Source organism: Ambystoma mexicanum, chromosome 6q (assembly GCF_040938575.1).
Source record: "Ambystoma mexicanum isolate Mex_15411 chromosome 6q, UKY_AmexF1_1, whole genome shotgun sequence".
NCBI classification, from domain to species: domain Eukaryota; kingdom Metazoa; phylum Chordata; class Amphibia; order Caudata; family Ambystomatidae; genus Ambystoma; species Ambystoma mexicanum.
In genome coordinates, this window is record NC_090937.1 from 1152776847 (window position 1) to 1152800894 (window position 24048).

Genomic DNA, 24048 nt, shown 5'->3' on the forward strand with positions numbered 1-24048 from the left:
GATTTCAGCTAATACAGTTTAAAGTACTACACAGATTCCACTACGCCCCTGCTAGACTGCACCTCTTTTCACGCACTCACTCTACACTGTGTCCCAGATGCCCCACGGATGAAGCGGGATACTTCCACATGCTTTCGATCTGCCCGATATTGGGGGAATACTGGAATGGATTTGTGATATCATGCCTGCAATATTGTATTGCAATACTGAACCCACCCCGTCAAACTGTCTGTTCCATCAGTTTGCACACCTACAACGCGGCCTTCACAGACTGGTGAGCCTCTGTATGCTATTAGCAATCCGATGTGTGCTGCTGCTATGGTTACGGCCCACCTGCCCATCTGTGACACAGTGGCTGTGGGCCGTTACGTGGGCATCTGACCTGGAGGAGCGTTGGTCCTCACTGCAACCTTTGAACTGCAAACCTATAGACATATGGCCCTCCTACCACAATTACTTGTTATCTACACAAACGCATGTGCTGGACATTGAGAGCTCGCCAGCCGATTAGCGATTCTCTGCTCATAATAAACTATTTCTCTCAACTGTAAAGTTAATGTTAACGATCAGAATGTAATTTTATTACACCTGTCAATGCTGCTATCTTTTCCTTTTGTTGCAATGTCAAGCACTCTATAAATAAAGTTTAAAAAAAAGAAATGGGGCATCTCTTCTTAATTAAATACTCTTTTGTTCCCCATTACATATATATATATATATATATATGTGTGTGTATATATATATATATATATATATATTATATATTTCTGAGGCTTGTGGAATCTGCTTAGATCACATGCTGTGCATAGGCCGACATCTAGTGGAAGCTGCGGAGTATTAGTTTGTTTTTCGAAACTCGAAAATGGGCGTCGACACAGGGCGTGCCAGTAATACTATCCCAAGTGTGACGTCCACTGTACCCAAGATCCCTCACGCGTCTAGGATCCTCAGATTGTTTTTTTCCGCCATACTGGTCGGAAGCGTTTTGAGGAGTCCCTTGGCCTTAGCCATACTTTTGCAAAAATATTGATTAATTTACATCCTTTCCCCATCCCAACGTCCAACTTCGGCACTCGACGCCGGCTTGGAGAAGAAATCGACCGTCGGCTGCTGCACGACGGATTTGGGCCTCGGAAGGCCTCTGGCCTCGGCCCGGGGCTTGGAAGGCTTCTGGCCTCGGCCCTGCAAGTAGGAAGAGTGGGGGGTTGGACATACTCTACACTCTTGGTATATAGGTAACCTTATATATTTCCTACACTTACCAGCCTGCTGCCTCAAGGTGCGTATGGGGGGTACCCCTTTTCAATTCTGCCCCAAGTGCAATCGCAAATACCCTTGGGTCGAAAGGCACGCCACGTGCAATCTCTGCTTGCCGAGGGACCACCCCAAAGCGAACTGCAGAGCGTGTAGTAGGTTTAAACCTAAGACACTTAAGGACCGTTCGACGAAGCGTTGGGCCCACCACGCCAGGCAGGCGGCCATGGCAGCGGAGGGTGCCTTTAGCGATGGCAGCGACGCCGTGCTTTCGGACGGCGAGGGCATTACGGCTTCAAAAGACAGCCGAGCGCAGGTCCCCGACCTCGGATGTTCGTCCGACAGGGTGGCTATGGGGAAGACCCCCGGAGACACAAGCGCTTCACACAGCACTCACACAAAACACACAAAGTCCAACCGAGACTCGACGACGTTGAGTTCTCGGAAAGAGGCACAAACAGAACGGTCCGAATCCGTGTCCTCTGGGCGTTCTCGATCGAGATCGCCGCATGACTCCAGGCAATCATCCACTCTTGCCAAGAGTGCCTCGCTCCCTAGGCTAACAGAAGTTCGATCGTCGGAGGACGAAGACGACTTCCACCCCCAGGCCGCTCTCCAGGAGTCGGAGCCCGCAGACAAGATCAGCGCGGCCCCACGTTCGAAGGACAGGGACTCTACCCCCGATCCTCTAACGCCAGGTGTCGAAAACCTCCGGAGCCACAAAGGGACAGGGAAAACACTTTTCCACTCCTGGGGAGAGGGGAAAACAGCAGAAGAAGCAGCCACTGCACTCTTCCACACCTGTGAAACACTCCACTCCTCCTAAACAGACAGGCAAGACCAGGTCTGCTGATATTTCTAAAACCAGCAAATCTACTCAAGATAAATCTCCTAGACTTTCTGAGAGAGTCATTCCCAGTTCCAAAAAATGGTGGAGTGATGACATAGATAGGGTCATGTCAAGGATGTCTTCTTTGGCAGACTTTTATGATAAAAATCCAGACCACTTCCTTTCATATAATCCACAAGGGGCTACACCCTCAGGCTCTAATGATCCTATCCCCCCCGAGTAAGAAGCCCCGGTTTGAGACACCAATGAGGTCTGCAGACCCCTTCGAGGTACAACCATACTCACGGCCATACTCACTGTATCAAGGAGAGACTTCCTTTGGTGAGGACCAAGATTTTGGCATGGTAGAAGAGCAAACCGGGACGGGCTACTATGGGGATGATGAGGACCAAGAAGAGGAAGACCCTGAAACCTACAGAGTAGATTCCCCGGTAGAGAAGGAAGCCCCGGTTACCGACTCCCCTGTCGATAACCAACCCCTCCTGAACGAGGTTCTAGCACGAGCAGCAGAACATTTCCATATTGACACCCACGGTGTCCAGGAAGAGAGGGACTTCGCCGAGGAGTTAGTGGGAGAAAGGAGGCCTGGTGCCCAGACCATCCCTATCCTTAAGTCTATTCAGCGAAGAATAGACCCGTCCCTGGTGAACCCGAATCTCACCAGAGCAGTCAATCCCAGAGTTGAAAAACTTTTCAGGGCAGCCCAGTCTGACCCTCTCTATATAAGAGGACATCTGAAATCAGACTCCCTGGTTGTCACTAACACTCGTAAGAGGGCGGGAACACCCTTGTCATCGTCCGAAGCTCCTCCAGACAAGGAGAGCAAAAAACTATATGGTTTCGGCAGGAAAGTAGCCTCAACGTCCGCCTATCAGGCAAGGATTGCAAACTCCACCACCCTGTTGGCCAGCTACAACTGCCATCAGCGGGAAGAAGTCGCAGCACTCATAGCCTCTGCACCAGAACCCTTAAAGGGCCAGTTAGCATGAATTTCCGCAGAGGGTAGAACTGTGTCTGGTTGCATTTTAAAAGCAACTTTTGACGCCGCGGACAACGCAGGCAGATTGATAGCAGAAGGTACTGTTATCAAGAAACATGCGTGGTTACGGCAGTCTGGTTTTAAGGCAGAAACCCAGGCATCATTGTTGCACAAACCGGTGGAAGCCGATCTGTTGTTTGGTAAGGCGGTCGAGGACGCACTGAAGAATGCCAAGGACGAATACGAAACACTCAAGTCCCTTGGCCAGTTAACCAATACACCCCCTAACCAGAGAGGGAATAGTAATTTTCGTCGCTCACGCGGCCAAAATTCCCAGAGAGGATCAAACTATTCCCAGGGGCAGGGTACACAGTGGAACAACAACAGCCAACAGTCTACCCAGGGTTACGGCAGGGGTAATAGGAGAGGACGTGGTAAAGGCAGAGGCAGCCCCAGTAAAGGAGGCGGCACGCCTCCACCAAAGCAGTGACGCTCAGTTCAGGGTCCCTTCTCACGCAACCCCAGTAGGGGGACGCATTTCCAACTTCACCCAGGCTTGGGAAGGGATCACATCAGACAGATGGGTGCTGTCAACAGTATCCGTAGGGTACTGTATAGAACTACTACAGCGTCCCCGGAACCATCCTCCACGACAAAGAGTACACTCTTTAGAACATCAGAAGATTCTCCTCGAGGACATCGCCAATCTGCTAGCAAAGGACGCGATAGAACTCGTCCCGGGACACCAGGTAAACAAGGGTATTTATTCAACTTACTTCCTTGTGCCAAAAAAAGATTTGACAATGCGCCCAGTATTGGACCTACGGCCTGCCAACAAGTATGTCAAGCCCCAAAAGTTTCGAATGACTATGCTACAAGAGGTAATCCCCCTCCTAAAAAAGGGGGATTACATGGCAACCTTGGATATGAAAGATGCCTATTTTCATATTTCCATGTTCCCAGCGCACAGAAGGTACTTCCGCTTCAAGGTGGACAGTCGGCACTACCAGTTCAAGGTACTGCCCTTCGGGATAGCTTCGGCACCAAGGGTATTCACCAAGGTACTGGCGGTGGCGGCTGCACACCTACGCAGGGAGGCAATCCCGGTGTACCCTTATCTGGACGACTGGCTCATAACGGGGGAAACCCCAGTAATTTGCAGAACAAACATTCGAAGGACTATCGACCTCCTCCACGAATTAGGCTTCTCAATCAACGAGAAAAAGTCAAGCCTGGTGCCAAGCACCTCCAAACAGTTCCTAGGAGCAATCCTAGATACTCAAGAGGGGTTGACATTTCCTTCAGAGGAAAGAATTCGGAATATACTACTGCAAATTCCGCAATATCAGTCCGGTCACCAAATAACGGTACGCAAAGCAATGCGTTTGCTGGGCATGATGGCGTCATGTATTTACCTGGTCCCCCACATGCGCCTGCGCATGCGCACCAATCAGGAATGGTTGGCGAAACAGTGGTCTCAGGCAAGTGGTCAGTGGGACGAACTAGTGGTCGTTTCGCCAACACTAGTACAAAGCCTTTACTGGTGGACAAGAGAGAATCTTGCACAGGGGAAACCCTTTTACGATCCCGAAGTACAGGCAGTAGTCACTACCGATGCATGTCTGACGGGGTGGGGAGCTCACCATCTCCACCACACAGCTCAGGGTCTCTGGTCTCCCTCAGTGGCCAAGAACCACATCAACCTGCTAGAGCTTCTGGCAGTATTCAGAGCGCTTCAAGCGTTCGAGCCCCACCTACTAAACCTGTCAGTGCAAATCCGGACGGACAGCACGACAGCCATGTTCTACCTGAACAAGCAAGGAGGGACTCGTTCGCCAAATCTGTCCAAGCTTGCCCAGAAAATCTGCATATGGGCACTCAGACGGAACATCTTCCTGTCATCACAACATGTTCCAGGGGAGCTCAATTCCCTAGCGGATGATCTGAGCAGAGACTCCCTCCCAGAGGAACACGAATGGGTTCTACACAGAGAGGTCGTAGAAGATATCTTCTCTCAGTGGGGTTTCCCCACTATAGGCTTATTCGCCACAAGCGAAAACAGACAGTGCACAGGATTTGCATCCAGGTTCCCCCAACCAGACTCCCAGGGGAATGGCCTGTGGACGAACTGGTCAGGGATGTTTGCGTACGCTTTTCCACCAACTCCTCTCATCAGGAAGGTGGTCAACACGATGAACAGAGAGTCGATGACCCTCGTCCTAGTTGCTCCCATGTGGGCAAGACAACCGTGGTGCCCACACCTATGCAGGATGGCGGTGTGTGAGCCCATCAAACTTCCGACCTGGTACAACCTACTGTCCCAGCACCAAGGTCAAACAGTGCATCAGCAACCCAACTCAATGAACCTGGCAGCATGGCTCCTGAGGTCATAGAGTTTGGACATCTCAATTTACCACAGAGGTGTATGGACATCCTAAAGGAATCTAGGAAACCAAACACAAGGCACTGTTACTTTGACAAGTGGAAGAGATTCGTTATCTGGTGCCAGAGTAGACAAATCAACCCAGTTGATTGCACTCCTTCCACTATTGTTACATACATGCTCCACCTGCTAGATGCAGGATTGGTTTTTAACTCGCTGAAAGTACACCTGGCAGCCCTGTTGGCATACACCACTTCCCATAACAAGGTCTCGTGGTGGAAAGTACCAGTAGTTAAAGCCTTCATGGAAGGAGTAAAGAGACTTCACCCTCCTATTTCAAACCCACCACCAGGGTGGTACCTTAATGTGGTGCTATCTAAGCTCATGGGCCCCAATTTCGAGCCCATGCATAAAAGCAGTCTCAAACACCTGACTTATAAAACGGCCTTCTTAGTAGCTATTACTTTTATAAGAAGGGTTAGTGAAATTCAGGCTCTGTCAGTGCAGGATCCCTTCTTTACTGTCCATAAAGACAAACTGGTTTTACGCACACACCCTAGGTTCTCACCTAAGTTTATATCTAAATTCCACGTATACCAGTCCATCGAGCTTCCGGCTTTCTTCCAGGACCCTCAAAGCTCGGCTGAGGTGAAACTACACACCCTAGATGTGCGTAGGGCGGTCCTCTACTATGTAAATAAAACCAGACCGCTAAGGAAAACAGATCAACTGTTTGTCTCCGTAGCTACAGGCAGAGAGGGGGATCGCGTCTAAAGGTGCCATCTCGAAGTGGATTATTAACTGTATCCAGCTGTGTTACTCACTCTCTGAAAGAACTCTGCCTTTCACGCCAAGAGCCCACTCTGCTAGAGGCATTGGGGCCACTCTGGCTTTCATCGCAAATGTACCCCTTGACACCATTTGCAAAGCAGCTACTTGGAGCTCTATTCACACTTTTACTCAGCATTACTGCATTGACACCCATTCCAAGGCAGATACACAAGTGGGACAAGCGGTTCTAAGACACTTATTTGCTCATGACCCTTCTCACATCCCACCTCCTTCTTCAGGTACTGCTCGCTAATCTATGCACAGCATGTGATCTAAGCAGATTCCACAAGCCTCAGAAGGGATACATTACTCACCGTAATCGTATTTCTGATGCTTGTATCTGCTTACATTCACATGCGACCCACCCTTCCTCCCCTCTGAGAGAAGGCGCATGGTTGCTTGTAGTCTTACCTTTCTATCTATCTGCTTGGATTATCTGTACTCACGCTACTCCTCATGCTACCTCATGTCAGAAAAAATACAATCTGAGGATCCTAGACGCGTGAGGGATCTTGGGTACAGTGGACGTCACACTAGGGATAGTATTACTGGCACGCCCTGTGTCAACGCCCATTTTCGAGTTTCGAAAAACAAACTGTAATACTCCGCAGCTTCCACTAGATGTCGGCCTATGCACAGCATGTGAATCTATGCAGATACAAGCATCAGAAATACGATTACGGTGAGTAATGTATCCCATATATACACATGCAATATGATCCCTCCCCTTTATTTGCCACTTTCAATGTTTCTACTTATGTCCGTTGTTTTGTTCAAGCCCTTCGGTATCGACTCTTTCCCTAATCGACCACTTTGCCTGTGATCTGTGGGGCTCCCGTGGGGACCGGACAGGAATTTCTTCAAAGAGGCACCAGCCGACTGTCTCGGTTTACATGTATATTTCTTCCGCTCGCCACAGGAAATTCCACAGTCTTCCAGCTGATGGTGGAAGGCGTCAAGATTCCGAGAGTCTGAATCTGAACCATCCGCACCGCTGACAAAATGTGCAGTAGCACCTGGAGCGTTCCCAGTGCCAAATGGGATATGCATAGATTAGCAAGCAGTGTCTGGAGAAGGTGGTGGGTTGCGAGAAGGTACAGCAGCAAATAGATGTTTTAGCACTGCTTGTCTCACCTTTGATTCTGCTTAAAAATGTGTGTCAATGCAATAGTGCTGAGTAAAGGTATGATTCGAGCTCCATGTAGCAGCTTTGCAAATGGCGTCAAGCGGGATGTTTGCAATAAAGGCCAAAGTAGCTCCTGTACCCCTGGTAGAGTGAGCTCTTGGTGTGAAAGGCAGAGTTTTGTTTGGTAGAGAGTAGCAGAGTTGTATGCATTTCACTATCCATCTGGACATGGTGTTTTTAAAAAATGTGATCACCTTCCCTGCCAGGTGCCATGGAGAAAAACAGTTGATCTGTTTTTCGTAGTGGTCTTGTCTTGTTTAGAATATAATGCCTATTCTGACCTAGCAGATAGGCCGTTTGACTAAACATCACATCGACCCATTTCCTTTTGATATTCGGTCAAACTTTCTTCTGCTTAACCAAGCTATTAAGGATTTATACCCCAATGTTAATCAGCTATGATGTCACCCTACGTGGCGAACAGTAAAAACCTATCGAACTGAGGGATTGGTTAAGGGAACATATCCATTGCTTATTTAGGTGTTAGTAACAACATTGGCTGCCCCTTATCAAGTAAGCACACCTTAAACTACCTTTAACTGTAATACGGATAATAGTAGAATAACAGCAGTGGATTGGCTTCTGCAAAAATGTATAATCCATCATTACATAGGCCCTCGTGATTGGTTGGCATTCTCTCCCAACCTTGGACATTCGGCTCGTTAGCAGCATGTAAGCAAAATGAGACCCAGGTGCTGGTAAAGTCAGACAACTGCCCACTTGGCCAATTAGCCTACCATCTGTCATCAGTTAGGCCCTAAGCCAAGGCTGTTTCTCTGTAGTTGACTTTTCTGACTGTTCTCTTCCTCTGAACTTTATAGGGAGTGAAGCTACATTGCTATCTTCGCCTGGAGCTTTATGAATAGGCCTTGTTTCCTGGTCCTGCACCACGTATGAGGAGACCATGATTTTGTCCATTCTGGCCTTCTATTTAATGCTATTACAATTATATTGGGTGCTATTATTATTCTCTTGGCCTCTGGAGACCTGGTTGCTCCGTCTTGCATATGCTTTCTGCCTCTTTGATTGTTCAATACTTGGCACTTGCAAATGTTCACTCCTTTGCTTAATCTAAGAGAAATATGTTGTGCGTATGTAGCTTATCCTCTTCGACTCCTTTTGTGCCTTGCAATTGCTTCTTGCTGACGCATCTTTTTTTTTTTAATAACATGTTTTATTATTTTTCCAATAACAATATACAACATACAAAATACAAGCCCTCTCACCCCTGCCCCTCTCGCCGCCTTGTCCGGACCGTATAGTTTGCTTTGTTGCTTCTTGTGTCCAGAACTGTATGGCCAAACATTGCATCATTGTGCGCACCACATTTACTCCCATTCGTTTCAGCCCATTGTCTCTCAGTCCATTTCCTCCTCCCACTTTCCCCAGATCTTGGCGGCTTTGGCTGGGCACCCCCGTGCAGTATATATACTATGTTCTTTCGCTGCACAGACGTCCATTTCGGCAGCCCACTGGGCCAGGGTCAGCGCATCCGGGGCGCCCCATTTTTGCACTATGTCCTTCTTACTTAAACCTAGTGCATTAGATAAGAAGATTCTCTCCCACTTAATCAGATCGTTCTCATCCGGGACCCCTAACAGCAGTTTCGCAGGTGCCAATGCTACTGTGCGTCCCAGGACCCCGGACAGTCTACGACAACATTGCGCCCAGAAGGTTTGTATCCGAGGACATTCCCAGATCAAATGGAAGAAGGTGCCCTCCCCTTCCCGACATCTCAAACATTTGGGGTCCGAGGCTCATCCCCATCCGAACAGGGCAACACGAGGATAATCGACTTGGTGTAGTATCTTAAGTTGCACCAGTCTGATTTGGAGTTTATAGCAATCTAGCGTGGGTGCATGAGTACTTGGATCTAGTCCTCCGGTTCCAATGGGCCCACGTCCCCTTCCTATTTGGTCTTAAGGTTGGCTAGTTCCGGTGTGGCGAATGCAGTTATAACTTTGTATAAGATTGATGTGACTTTAGCGAGAATGAATTGTGGAAGAAGGCTGCGTTCCAGGGGGGAGCACTCCGGTGCTTCGGCAAGTGCCAGCCTATGACCATTAAGGGCGTGCCTAAATTGCAAGTAGTGGAAGCGCTCATTTCCAGGGATTCCAAATTTTTTGTTTCAGTGCCTCAAATGAAAGAATGGAGCCATCCGTCATTACATCCCCCGACTGTGGTTATCCATGCCGCGATCCAGCGGGTCTTCATCGCAGTTCCCGCACTTCGGTAAGCATATAATTATACCATAGCGGTTGTGCTAAGGTGAGTTTGTTCCCCCAGCCAATGTGTGTATAGACCTGCTTCCAGATAGCTGCGGTATGCGCAGAGGTGGTTTGCGGAGGGATTCTTGGGAGTTTCTGGTATAGTATGGGAAGGGGCGGGGTATCCTGTGCAGCGGACATCTCCGCCCTGATATGTGGGAGTTCTTGGGTTCCATGGAGGAAGTCGTTTACTACCTGCAGCTGGGTGGCACAATAATAGGATTGGAGGTGTGGCAGTCCAATGCCCCCTTCCCAGATGGATCTCTGCAGTGTTGTTAACGCGATACGGAATTGCCCGTCCTATCATATCAACCTCCTAAGGAGGCGTTCCTTTCGGACGAATTCTGAATCTGGTATTGCGTGTGGTGCATTCTGTAGTACGTGTATAAACCGTGGAAGTGCCAGCGCAAAGAGGAGGGGGGATAGCGGGCAACCTTGCCTCGTGCCCCTGCCCAGTAGGAAGGTTTTGGAGGACCGGCCGTTTACCCTGACCTCCTCCTGTGGTTCCTCATATAGAAGCTGGACCCAATCAATAAAGGTTTCTCCAATCCCCATCCGTCGCATCGTTGCCCACAGACTTCCCCACTGAATCGAACGCCTTCTCGAAATCGATTGCCGGAAGGGCGAGTGGCAGTTCGAGAGTTGGGGCGCGTTTGAGTAATAAATGGAGTCGGCGTAAGTTCATTCTAGTCGACCTATGTGGCATAAAGCCGCACTGGTCTGGATGGACCAAGGAGGATATAACCGATTGGAGCCTAGTGGCTAACACTTTAGCGAGAACTTTGGCTTCGCCATTAATTAGTGATATCGGTCTGTAGGATGCACATAATTCGGGGGGTGTCCTTTGCTTGGGGATTACCACGATGATGGCCTTTCTCAGGTCCCTTGGGAGAGAGCCCCGTTCTTTGGCTGTGAGGAACATATTATGGAGGGGTGTTGCCATGGTATCGCTGCCCAGTCTTTTCCAGGTCTCAACCCGGAAGCCGTTAGGACCCAGCATCTTCCCGGTTTGTAGCTGGGCTATGGTCTCCGCTATCTCCGTTTCCTCTAGGTCTCTATCAAGGCAAGTTCTTTGTTGCTCCAATATTTGTGGGATCATGTTTTCGTCCAAGAAGGACAGGTCTGTTGGGGTAGTTGGGGCCCTGTACAAATTGGTATTAAACTCAGTGAATGCTTCTGCTATATCCGAGTCCGTTTGGGCCGGGGTGTTCCCATTGTCAACGATCCGCCTGACATATCTATGCCCCTCCTCCCGTTTCTCCAACAGGCCAATAACTTGCCCGCCTTATCCCCGCACTCATAGATTCTGGTCCTTGATTCCCTGTGCGCCTGTTTTGCATTGTCTAGTGCAGTGTTGTGAAGGGATTCCCTGGCCTTTATCAGAGAGCGATGTATTTCTGGGGAGGCGTCTAGTACGTATTTAGTTTCCCATTTTTCCACTTCCCCCTCTGCCTCGGTCAGTTTCCTATGGTGCTCTTTCCGTCTATTACTCGTCCAGGCGATCGACTCCCCTCTAAGCACTGTTTATGTGCTTCCCATAGTGTGATAGGGTCCTCGACGGAGCCTGCCTTTATTTTGAAGTATTCTTCTAATTTCTCAGTGATGAACTCTACAAATTCGGGGAGGCCCATATAATAGTTGTTGAGTCTCCAGGTCCTGGGGGGTCGTGGTCTATTCGTACTAATCACCATCTCCAGGGGGGAGTGATCTGAGATACCTCAGCTCTAATGACTCTACACGCCTCGGAGGCTGGAAGAAAGAAATAGTCCAACCTAGAAAGGGATGCGTGGGCATCTCAGACCCTGCTCTGTGGGGTGGAGTTCCCTCCACACATCGCTTAGGCCTAGCGCTGATGAAAAGGTGGCCAGTCTGGTGGGTATATTGGGGTTACGATTCCGAATGCGAGTTCGGTCGCGGGTGTTGCAAAGCACATTGTTAAAATCTCCTCCCAGGATCCATAACTCAGGGTGGTGATTAGCTAGTATGGTGGTCACATCTCCCAGCAGTCCTTCCCCCAATCTGGGCGGGAAGTATATGGCTAGTATGGCTAGTGTTTCCCCCAAAAGGGTGCCCTGCACCAATACGAATCGGCCACTGGGATCCTGTTCCACCCCGCTCAGCTCGAATGGGAGACGTTTGTGTAGGATTATCAGGACACCCCGGGAGCCCATGCTATACCCCACGTGGAACGCCAAACGATAATTAGTTCTGCACAAAAACTGGCAGGTGGAGCCCACCAGGTGGGTTTCAGTGAGGAGGGCCATGTCGGGGGAACGTCTATTCAGGAATTGGACTACAAGGCGTCGTCTCGTGAGTGGTGGAAAAACTGGTATAACTACCCTCTTATTGTGTCCATAAAGATCTCCCCTTACCCCCACCCTATACTCCACCCCAGCCTGAAGTATCTGTCGCCCGAACATGCTGGCGCCGGGGAAATGGCGCTACAGCTTAGTTAACTAAATAAACTCTCCTAACTCAGTCGTCTCGGTACTTACTGTCCCGAATAGGTGCCGGGGGGGGTTCATTAGCAGCCAGCATGGCCGCCGATGTCGAAGTGCAGTGGCAGCTACGGTGTTGGTCAGGCCAATGGCGGGCGAGATGGTGATCTACCCAAGTTCAGCTGGTAAGTAGCTGCCATGCCTCGTTAACTTCTAGTGTATGACTGTCCTCGTTATTCTGCGTTTCCTTCCAGCTCTGGCATTTCTTGTGGGATGGGCTGTCTCGGGGGTCTTTCCTGGGATGGTCTATTCCGCGGTCTGTTCCGTGGGGTGGCACCAACCAGTCCCCGTCAATGTGAGTTTCAGCCCATTTCCATGCTTCCTGCGGGTCAGTGAAGTGGACGGTGGTGACCTGGTGTTGTATCCTGAGGTGGGCCGGGAACAGCAGCCCATACTTCACATTCATTGATTGTAGCCTCCTTTTAAGGTGTTCAAATGACTGTCTGGCTCGTTGAACCTCTCGAGTGTAGTCCGGGAAAAAGGTGATCTTGCTGCCATTGTACGTGATCGACCCCTTTGTTTGGGCCATCTGCAGTATTGCATCCCGATCACGGTAGTTCAATAGCTTAGCTATGACCGTTCTCGGTGACGATCCAGGGATTGGTCTGCCCGCTGGGATCCTGTGCGCCCGCTCGATGGTGAAGAACTTTGAGAGGGTCTTAGGCGCAAACAGGTCAGCCAGCCATTGTTCCAAGAAGAACTCCATACTGGGTCCCTCTGAATGTTCTAGAAGGCCCAGTATGCGGATGTTGCTTCTGCGCGATCAGCCCTCACTCTCGTCCACACGTGCTTCCAGCATTTCAAGGCATGTTAGCGCCTGTGATAGTTGCTGCCGTACCACGCCAAGTCCGTCGTCCACTCCGGACACCCGAGTCTCTACTCCCGTGCGGGTCGAGAGTTTTGAAGATCATGACGGAGGGTCCATCTTTTTCTCCATCGAGGAGCGGGAGTTGGCGATGGCTGCCATCACGTCCTGTGTCAATGTCAGGGAGTCATCTGGTGGTGTCGAGGTCTGTAGCGTTCCCGTATCCGAAGGTGTGGCAGAAGAGCTCGTGGCATACTGTGTTGTGGTTTTCTTGCTTTTATCCTTGCCCATCTCTGCCTCCGGCGATGTACCCAGTATGGCGCGACAATGCGAGACGAGGGGGCACAGGATGGGTCGCAGTGATTAGATGCCAAGCGTCGGTTACCTTATGGGGGTGATGCCCCATGGCAGTTATGGATCTTCCCGACCCTCCACTGATGCGTGGCAGGAGGGGGGGGGGGCGCCGCTGTCTGTGTCTTGTCTGTTCTCCCCTTGCCACAAGGTCATCCGCTGTGTTATCCACTGATGGAATGAGGGCAGTGCTGAGCTGGGACGCCCCGTGCCTCCTTGCCACTGGGGCACTCTGGTGTGCCTGGGGGATTCCCTTATGGGCAAGTCCAATACGGGTTGTTCTCTTATACTGGCGGACCTGGGGTGTCGTCTTCCAGTCCCAGGTATCTTTATCACCTTTATGATGTCACTTGGTCACAATGGGGGGTATGCCCTCGTCGGTGGCTGGTCGCAACATCGCTGTCCACCTTTTAGTGTCTTTTGGGTATGTTGGAGGGGAGGCAGATATGCACTCCACCGGGGCAACAGCCGCAGCACGTGGGCACAACACTGTGGTGCAGATCTGTCGCAGTGGTTGATCAGTGCACTGATCGGGCGGTCTGGTTATTGGTCAAGGTGGTCCACCGCTGCTTCTGTGTTTAGGTGGGGTGTAGAAGCTCCTGCGAGCATCCAGGGGGAGGCCCCCCGGAGCGGGCAGAAATAGTGTCCTCCCACGGGACAGCTGGGGCCCAGGTCAACACCTCGGGAGGTCCGCCTCTCGCCTTTGCAGGCTTGTTCCAGGAATCTCGCGAGTCCTGCGGTTGCCAACAGTGTTTCCACAGGACCAGGCACCCAGTAGAGGTACTGAATGCGGCAGCATAAAGTCACGTGCGTTCCCTTTGCCAGAGAGTCTGTGAGGGTGGTAGGGGGTACCCAGTGACAGGCCTATATGTCCTATCACTGTCCACTATCCCCCCTACTGGAATGGAATCAGCGTTGTTTGAGGGGGGTTGAACAGGGCCCCCCCGTGGGGGGTTACAACTGCTATTGGGGTCCTGCGCCTCTAGGGTCCGCTTTGTGCGCCTCCGCACCAGTCGCGAGCCCGTCCAGGGGCCTATTCTTTTGTAGCTCATATCTCCACACCGGCGCTCTGTTGGTCTCGCTGACTGGGAGCACCATCACCTCTTCGCCGGCCAATTGGTGGATCCTGGTTTGCGGTCCGGCCCGGCAGTTACCCAGGTTCCTGGCACAGTCCGGCCCACAGCGATCACTGTCTCCTCAAGGGGAAGGCTGGGTTCCCGGGCGTGGGAGCCGACAAAGCCGGAGCACAGCTTGGGGATGTCTCTCCGTCTCTTCCTCGAGTCCCGGCACGTTTCGATCCAATAGCGGGCCCTATGGGTCATCAAGCGGTGTGAGCTTCGTGCCCAGGGACCTCTGGGCAGATGCACCGACTGTTCGGTGTTGCAGACGGGCTCCGTTTCGCGGGAGGTTTTCCCAGCATACAGGGCGGGCTTGCCCTCAAGCAGTTCTCTCGCCCGGGCAGGACTGTGGATCACAGTCGTCACAGTTGCACCGGTCCGGGTATCACCGCGGGTGTCTCTTCTCAGTCGCATCCCACGGTGGGACGCTCCCGACCAGTCACCCCCTCCTCCGTTCCACTCCGGCGGCCATCTTGTGAGGCTCCGTCCTTGCGGCTGCGTAGGACTCTGTTAGGCGAATAACTGCGGAGAGGATAAGATTGGAGTTATGTGCCTCCGGTCAGGGCACCAGTGGACAATCACATTTCTTTGTGTCAAAATTCGTCGCAAATCGTACCGCCAGCCAGGATATTTTATCAGGATTTCATTGGCGGCCAGCGGAGCTCACGCGGCTCACGTCCTCTGCTCGCGCATGCTGGCCACGCCCCCCCTTGCTGAGGCATCCTTGATCCTAAGCCAAGCAAATATTATTTGTTCTTGCACATAGCTGTATTCCAGCACCTGCGAGCTCTGCAGCCTTGGTCTCTCTCCTTACCCTTCTCGCTTGCTATTTATATATAGAGTCGACGTCTATTTTCTCATCATGGCTGATTTTACCAGTGTTATATTTTCTACTGCAGCAAGCTTCTATATATCTCATCTTCATTGCGTTTCTGCATATATACATCTACTGCATCCCTTCTCACGTATCTTCTTGGTGTATATGATTATTTCGTATTCACAGATATGTTCACGTCGTTACTTCAGTTAGATCTTCATTCTTTAAGTATTTGCATATCGTTTCAGTGCATTCTCGTGTCTTCTCTTCATGATGTCATTTTACACTTGTCAGATTTCACTTATAGCTCTTCTATGTTCAATGGTGTCTGCAGACATCCTTCTTCCACGTCAGTTTGAGGGTACATTCGATACGGTTGTCTGAGCGCCTAATGTCACTCATATCGTCGATGCAGTATTGGGATGATACCTGCTGCTATGCACAGTGTCTTCTTATTGTTCTTCCAATATGACAAAGGTGAGGAGGCAGGCACTATAGATGATGTGTACATCTCCCTCTCTACAAACTCCTATTTAAAAAAAAATGTACACTTCATTTACATGTGCAGGCTCATGTGTTCATTACTGCCGTATTTTAATGCCAATGTATGATTCCATAATTCCCCCAAATATGGAAAATTGTCTGCTCTGGTGGGCAGATGTGAAAAGTAGGCATGTGGTCCTTTATATAATCAATTTCGGAGAATTGTTATTTCATATTGTATATAGTAAAACTTGTGTAGATTGGGCTATCTTGCCTGATATGTCCAAATTAGCAACGAATCTGGTTTTCTTAGCCCTGTGTACATGTGGCTCAGTGGACTAATGCATCAGCTTCAGGGATCTGTGTTGGGCCACAGTTTTAAATCTCAGCGGGTCCACTCACTCCATCATCCTTCTGAGATTGATAAAAATGAGTACACTTTAGTTGTCTAATAATACATCTCCGTTATCAACGCCAAGATGCCCCACCCAAGGGGGTGAACGTGGGCTCTATAAATATACTTGCTGTGCTATGATCTGTCTTGTGTGGAGTGGGCTGGTTCACTGCACAGCTTTGGCTCCAGGGTAACCCTACTGGGTCATGTATGCCTTTGCACTTATGGTATATTGAGATTAGTGGTGGTGTAGAAATAATTCCTCCCGTGCTATGATGAGGTCCTTAATAGCTTATTTGTTGCACAATCACGGAGGTTTCTAATATTTCAAAAGAATCTCGACACTTAGTGGGCAGAGTTATAAAGGACCTGTAGGGATGTTATATGCTAGAGGAGGGGGTGCTGGAGGGCAGTCCCAATGTGCTCCCAATTTGCAAGAAGATTACATTTATAGGGCCATTGTAAGAAACCTTGTGATGGTGAATGGGGAAGAGATCATTCTAGAAGGGGACTTTTGTGCAAGATATAACCCTAGACCGCAACCCCTGGAAACCTCAGTCCCATGGACAGATACGTGGCTTAACATTTTGAAGCATTCTCTAGACCTTGTAGATTTATAGGCCTTTTATGCACTAGAAAAAGGAGTATACCTTATTCTCGTGTCGCCATCAAGCTATTTTTAGCACTGATAACTTTTTAACCATCTTGGGTATTCAGTGAAGGTGTTGAGCGCTGATGCAGGCTGAATTGCAATATCTGAACATGCTGTCGTGACAATGTCAGTGGGCTTTAACCGAGAGTTTACTGCAGAACAACCAGAGCTTCGTGGGACATCTCCAGGGAGAACTGATTGGCTATGTGACAGAGAGTGTGGGATCTGTGGATGATAGCTACACTTTTGGGGAGGCTATGAAGGTCACATTAAATGTTAAGATAATACGTTATTCACATCTTTTTAACAGGAGGAAGGGCTGGAGGGAACCTTTTGGAGACACCGTTAACCTACATGCAGGACACCTCAGCAGGTAATTGGGAAGAGCTGCACAGAGCCAGGAATAAAATGGACACCTGTGTAAGTCAGAGCTGAAAAGAAAGTGTTCTACATGATACAGGCACATAAGGAAACCCGAGAGAGGGCAAGCAGGCTGCTAGACTTCTGGCTGCTAGGCTGCAGGGAAGCACAATGAACTCGATTGTCACGGAAAATGGAAAGGTGTTGATTAATAGCGCCTTCAGTGACTTTTGTGAAAGATTTTATAAAGAGGACACGTGTGTCATAGAGGGCAATCAATGCGTTTCTGGAAAGCTTTGTCCTGCTGCACCCGACGCATTCGGAAACTGATATAAAGTCAAGCTTAACTGGCGAAGATAGGAATTTGAGAATGTCACATAGAACCGTTTACAGTGTGGAGTAAAAAGGTCTTTTTTCTCTTACAAAAAAGACCGATTTAGAAAGACCGCTCTTAGGCGGCTTATAAGAGGGGTCTTTCTAAATCAAACGGTCACGCCCCTGGGCACAAACGAGTGGGCACAGGGGCTGAGAGGCACGGGACGGGCAGGGAAAGACATCCCTGTGTGGGTTCATGTTTGTAGTGGGGCGGTGATCGGGCTGTTTGGTGGAGAATTTTTTTTTGCGTGGCACGGAGTCGCGGTTGGGCAAGTAAGTGTGTGTTTCTGCATGCGTGTTCGCGAATGTACTTGTCTGATGAACCTTTATGGCGGCGCGGGGGCAAGGATATAAAGAGAGGGTTGTGGAGAGTAAAAGGGGAGAGTGAAACGCCCCGATTTTCAGGGTGCGCGTGAGGATTTGTTTTCAGTGTGGGTCTGGGGGTGAAAAGTGATATTTATTAGATTGCTGCAGCAAATCGGCTGAAAAAAATCGGTCTTTTTTTGTGAAGCCTTTAATTTTCGAGAATATCACAGAATGACTGCACATTTATGGGGACACTTTTCCCGATTCTTGGTCGGGTTTTTAATGAAGTGGAATGTAAGTGTGAGCCCAACTCCATGTAATTGCTGAACCCATATGCATGCATACATTCTTGCCGGCCCAATACCCCTTACCCGAAATAATTGGCTCACACATAGTTTGTCAAGTGTTGGCAATAAAAGGCTGTGTTTTTTATTGTACAGATATGGTTATGGAGATAACAATAATCACATATCATGATGGTAACATACTTTTGGGCACCGGGTCTTGGGGTTATCCACCTCTGGCCCGTGCCCGCCTTCTCTTGTCCCTCGACTTGTTGTAGGCACCGACAGTGCCCTGCACTTCTTTTCCTTTGTTCTTGTCCCTTGTTTGTAGGATGGGAGGGTTTTGTGGTAAAGAAGCAAAGTTTTGGAAGGCACTGAGTAAACAGTGCACCTCCTAGTGTGTTTGGGTCCCCGTTCAGGGTCCACAAACTATGTTTTCTCAGAGCATGCCGCTCTGTATTTATAAGATCTTTCATATGTATAGTAGTGGGGGCTGTTATGTTTCAGGCCCCTGCCAGATAGCCGACATTCTGGCCCCCTGGGGGGGGCAGGTCTTTGAACCTGAGCCCTGCCTGCCTGTTGGTTTCCTTAGGTCCTTAGCACCTTGCTGCATGGAGGAAGGGTGAGGTGATTGCTCACACCGCTCCCTTCCTCAGTATTGTTGCACAGACTGCGTTTGTCCCCAGCTTGGGGGAAGGAGAGGGGCAGACAAGAGGGGGAGGCTGTGTTGCCCCTCTGCAGGCCTGCTGATGGTAACAGCAGTTACCCTGCCTCGCTTTGGGCGGCCCCACAGCATTGCCCAAAACTGGCTTTGATTTCACCTATCCCTAAGCATGGACGAAATCAGACTAAGGTCCTGATTCATGGAAGTTTTTTTATAATGGCGCAATCCCATAGGAAAACGTTCCATGAATCAGAGCCTAAGTGTGCAAACGACTGGCGTTCCTGCCTAATGTGGACATTACACTGCTGGCTACAGTTTTTGTCTTGTCCCTGGAGAACGCTATATCCAGGGTAAACCATAAAAACCAGAGAGACTTTATGAGATACAGGAATACGTTTGACATTTCTGGGGAATTGATAGGTTGCAATCATTTAAACAAAAATATTTCTGAGTTATCTGTCAAGAGTATTTAGTAAGTTTGGCTTTTGGAAGACATTCCTGCACCTTTTCACGGACCTATACAGCGAGGTCACAGACCAAGTAGCTGTGAATGGAGTCCTGTTCAGGTTTTTTTAGCTACACAGAAGTTCTATGTAGGACTGCCCCCTCTCATTATTTTGATTCCATTCTTCGAACAACCCCCCGGTGGCGGTGGTAAGGGAATATGATGGAAAATCAGATGTATGTTTTGGTGCAATTGTTCCAAGGTAGTGCTTTATGGTGATGACCTTATTGGGCTGTTGACCAAATCTGAATTTTCCACTAGTCTGTTCGCAACTCTTGGGTCTGTGGGTGCTGTCTCTAGGCTCAAGGTTAAGAACTCCCAATCGTTGATCTTTCCTATTTGCTTTGCATGTCATATGGTGATGTTCTGTGACCTAGGAGTTAGTTGGTGGCATGAGGGATTTACATATTTAGGAATCCAAATTGGCAGGGATATGAAACCTGTCAAGGCCACCAATACTGAGGACAAGCTGTGTGAGATGCAGGTTCAGCGCAGAAGGTGGGAAAAGCTTAACAATGCCATCCTGGGTAAGATGGGGAGGTAACAATTAAACTCCTGCTGCATCTGTTATGTGTTTCACATGCTGCCTCTTATACTGTCGGTAAAGGTTGTTAAGACGATAGCAAAAGTATTTAATGCCATTTCATAGGTAGGTGGGGGGGTCACACAAAAATGCCAATGTCTGTTTTGAAGCTGAATGTACACGTGGGTGTATTTTCCTAGCCATTTATTGTTAAATATCACAGAGCTGTCACGATGAGTAGCCTTTACGATTGGTTACACCTTCATGAACCCATGGAACAAAACTAGGAGTCTGTTGATCGAGTGGCAAGCCTTACTGTCTGTGGCATCTAGCCTTACCCCTCCATTCAAAAATTCAAAAACAAGCTCTGTCTGCAATGGGTTACAACTTGATGCTATTTCAACATTCATTTCTCTGGAAGAACCCTGTACGATCAATTAAAAGCTGTACTGAAAATCCTGAAGGGCTGTGGAAATTGCAAAAATCAGTGATGTTCCCTCTGCCGACTTTGACTAGCTGAAGTTCAAACAAGAGCTGAGAGATGTAAAGTATCTCTGACTTTCTTGTCTCTAACAAATTACCTAAGAGGCATCAGTTTCAAATTCCTCCTCCTCTGATGCTGCTGAACGTGGAATGAGTGGGCCCGCTGTCATCCTTTGTCATATATAGGATTTTGACAGCAGATGAAGCCAAAATTGGTGTCTGTTGGGCCTCGCGGGTTGAATACTTGAATTGGGCCACTCGATTCAGCCTGTTAAGGGAAAACAAACATTTTGCATAGGGCCGTGGACCTAAATCTGAGCTGCTCCCTACAGAGAATTGCCAATTATCGGTGCCAGTCTCCGGTGAAGCTGCTGGCTGAAAAATGGACAGAAACTGGTATGTGTTGGAACTGCCAGATGATTTGGGCACATATATGTTTATGTTTTGGGAATTTCAGACACTGACACAGTTTTTGTTTGCGCCTATACAGCATATGTATGTAGTTGCAGAGTCTGGTGCGCAGGCCTCATCTTACATTACTGTGTGGACGATTGCCGCCACATTTGACCCTCTGCTACACGAAAATATTTTTACTAACATTAAGGGTACTATTGCACCCTTAATGTGGCGAATAGGTAGATTTTGTAACATTCTTGTGCTTGTGACCCTGCGTCTTACTTAATACTTTTCCTGTATTTCTTGCCTTTGACAATAATATTGTATATCATTAGAGTATGAGGAAATGTTATGCTTACTGTGGTGAAATCGATGGACTTTTCCTATACACATGGACCAAAGCCAGTTTGGTATGCTAGATGAGTAGTGGTTTCAACTAGGGCCCAATATGATTTTCTTCGATTATGTGATGCTCACTAAATGTATAGCCTATTCAGAGATTTTTTGGCTCTATGAAAAAAAGTAAATTGTATATAGATGCTTGAGCTGGAGTTATGCGGCAGGAAGTCAGTGGCATCCATTTTGGAACACAATATAAAAATAAGGGTACAATGCTGTCTATTAGAAGAGTTTTTCTATTTGGTGGTGGTGGCGGAATTGGGGGAGTGTGGGTGGCAGATTGTAGGGGTAATATGTTATCACAATATAGTTGCCAACAGTGTTTAAGCTTTTATATTTTGTTAAAAATATGCCATCTTAAAATAAGTGATTTGTCCGATTCGACTAATTTGTATTAATTGTTTAATTTATATACTTTTTGCAGTGCCCTGTCAAACTGTCCTTGATTATTTGAAGACGGTTCTTCAGCACCACAACCAGCTTGTGATACAACCACCCGCAGACCAACCAACTGAGGTAGTCAACATGAGCACAAAGTGCTGTTCCCCTTCTGTGTGTCTTTTTTAAATGCAATGCAATGTGAAAGCAAGCTACAACTCCTCCCATCCAATCCTATTTTTAGTTTTACACCAATGTAAAGTGGCAGAGGAGCTAGAGAATTGATTAGTAGAATCGACCCATTGCTGAACATGGGGGCCATAGCTTCACTCTCAGTGCCAAACATGCGCTGTTTTTTGGGTGCTTAGAGATGTCGGCTCCTGTTTTGTTTAACTGTGAATGGTGATTTTATAATTCTGATTCCGTTCATCGATCGATTAATCTCAGTCTTTGCATTCTTCACAGAAAGTTATTATCTTCCATCACCGATTTCTGATTGAGGCACGTGGCTTTACATTATAGAGAAGAAATGAGTGGTTTAAATTTCAAATGCAACACTTTCACATCCCCACGTTTCAGGACCTATGGCTGCCATGTTGCTCCTTATTACTGCAACTGCAAAAGGACAGATTGGTGTTTGGCGATCGTCCTAGATTATGGTTATCACAGATGCGTTGTTGATGATTATTGTCCAATCACAGTTGAAGAAGCCGATAAACTGTACCCATGACAGGTGCACATCGGTATAATATAACTATGTTACATAGAGAATGCAAAAATATATTTCAGTACCCAATTTATAATTGTATATACAGTTATGTTAAATATCAATTTAAGTTACAATTAACACGTACAATGTCTATTATTTGCTGCAAGTTGAACATTCATCTGTCACAACGTAAATCATGTACCATACAGCACACTTGCCACCCTCACTTGCATAAATATTATTTAAAGCTTTGCTTACATTGAGGGTCATTCCGAGACGGGAGGCAGCCATGGTGCTATTAGCACCATGGCTGCCTCCAATACCAGGTCCAGGTCCGGTCTGGCTGAATGGGGACTTGCCGGGTCATTCCGACCCTGGAGGACCCGGTAAGTCCCCATTCAGTAAACCATTCCCCATTCCCATTTGAGCCCCCATAGGGCTCAATGGGAATGGGGAAGGCCCTAATAACGGTACCCCAAATTGCGGTGCCGTTATTAGCTCCAAGGTCCCTTAACAGGACCCGCTAAGGACATGGGGTCTGACCACATGCCCTTTGCAGTTCCTGCTAAGGGACCTCGGAATTGGGCGTTAAGGGATTACCGGCACTGGTATCCTTACCGGTGCCCGTTAACCCTTACCGCCTAACTCGGAATGACCCCCATTGTGTCTTGTTTCCATTCTCTCTATGTGACGGATGGCTAACCGCTTCAAAAGACAGATCTCAGTAATAGAAACGTAACATTCCTACGTAAGCTTTCAATATTGTGAATCTTATCACTTCTTGGATATTCAACACATTTTCGCCTTCAAATTGTTAGTGCAGTGGATTCAAGGGCACTTAACAATGCGATCCTTCATCCAGCATTCACAGCATGTCAGAGGAAGTTTTGTTTTTTGTTTCTGTCTGCGTGGTTCTTTTGCTATCCTTGATTGCGTGTGCTCTGCGCCCCTCCATTCTTGGCTGCTCTCGCGCCTGCGTGTCCTCTGCCCGCGTGGTTCATTCGCAAACCTATTACGTGTGCTCTGCGCCCCTTCCATCCTTGGCTGCGCTCGCGCCTACACGTCATCTGTGCGTCCCTGCTCCACCCTGCGGACCCTACCTTTCTCCTCCCTGACCTTTTCCCCATCCCAGTCCCTTCCCCCCTTTGCTACTTCTCTGTGATCTGCTGTTTTTTTTCTCTAGGCTCATATTTTCTTGACTGCTCTGTTCCTGTACCTGTTATCTTTTGCTGCTGTATACTGTACTGCCTACTTCTGGATGTTTTTCACTCTACTCCTTTAGGTTCCCTTGATCATTGTCCTGTTACTTAACCCTCACTCTGTCTGTTCATTCCCTCACATCGTACTGCCGCCACCCCTGTTGTGTTCCTTTTCTTTCGGGTTCCCTTGGTCGTTCTTGCTTTTTTACTGGTTTGTTACTCACACCTACATGGCTGCTCTTCTTTTTGTCTCATCAAACCCATTGTGAATTGTAACTAATTTGTTTGTGTCTTGTTCTTGCCTCGTCTTCTTGCACCCCTCCTCTTTTGGCCACCTCCTAGTGTCTCCCCGCACCTTTGGTTCTCCACCCTCACTCCCCCCCTCCCTCCCTTCTCTAAATGCATCCTCGATGGTGCTCTCTGTCTCTCCTATATTCTCTAACTGCTTCTCTATTGCCTATCCTGTCCTTCTTACTATGTCTGGGAGGAAGAAGTTCAAAAGAGATATCATGGTCTCCCACCCAGACCTCCCTATCGATGATACCTACACCAGGGCTTCCTCCAGACAGACGCTCAATGACATTTTCTTTGTCATTCCT

General features: G+C 48.5%; 1 protein-coding gene across 2 annotated transcripts in view; it reads left to right on the forward strand.

Annotated features, from left to right (window-relative positions):
- The window catches only part of BEND4 (BEN domain containing 4), a 489416-nt gene that overhangs the window by 186635 nt on the left and 278733 nt on the right, over positions 1-24048 (forward strand). For both annotated transcript variants that reach the window (XM_069631743.1, XM_069631744.1), the window contains exon 3: positions 21588-21679. In XM_069631743.1, the coding sequence (XP_069487844.1) occupies positions 21588-21679 (92 nt within the window). The remainder of the gene's footprint in view (positions 1-21587; positions 21680-24048) is intronic.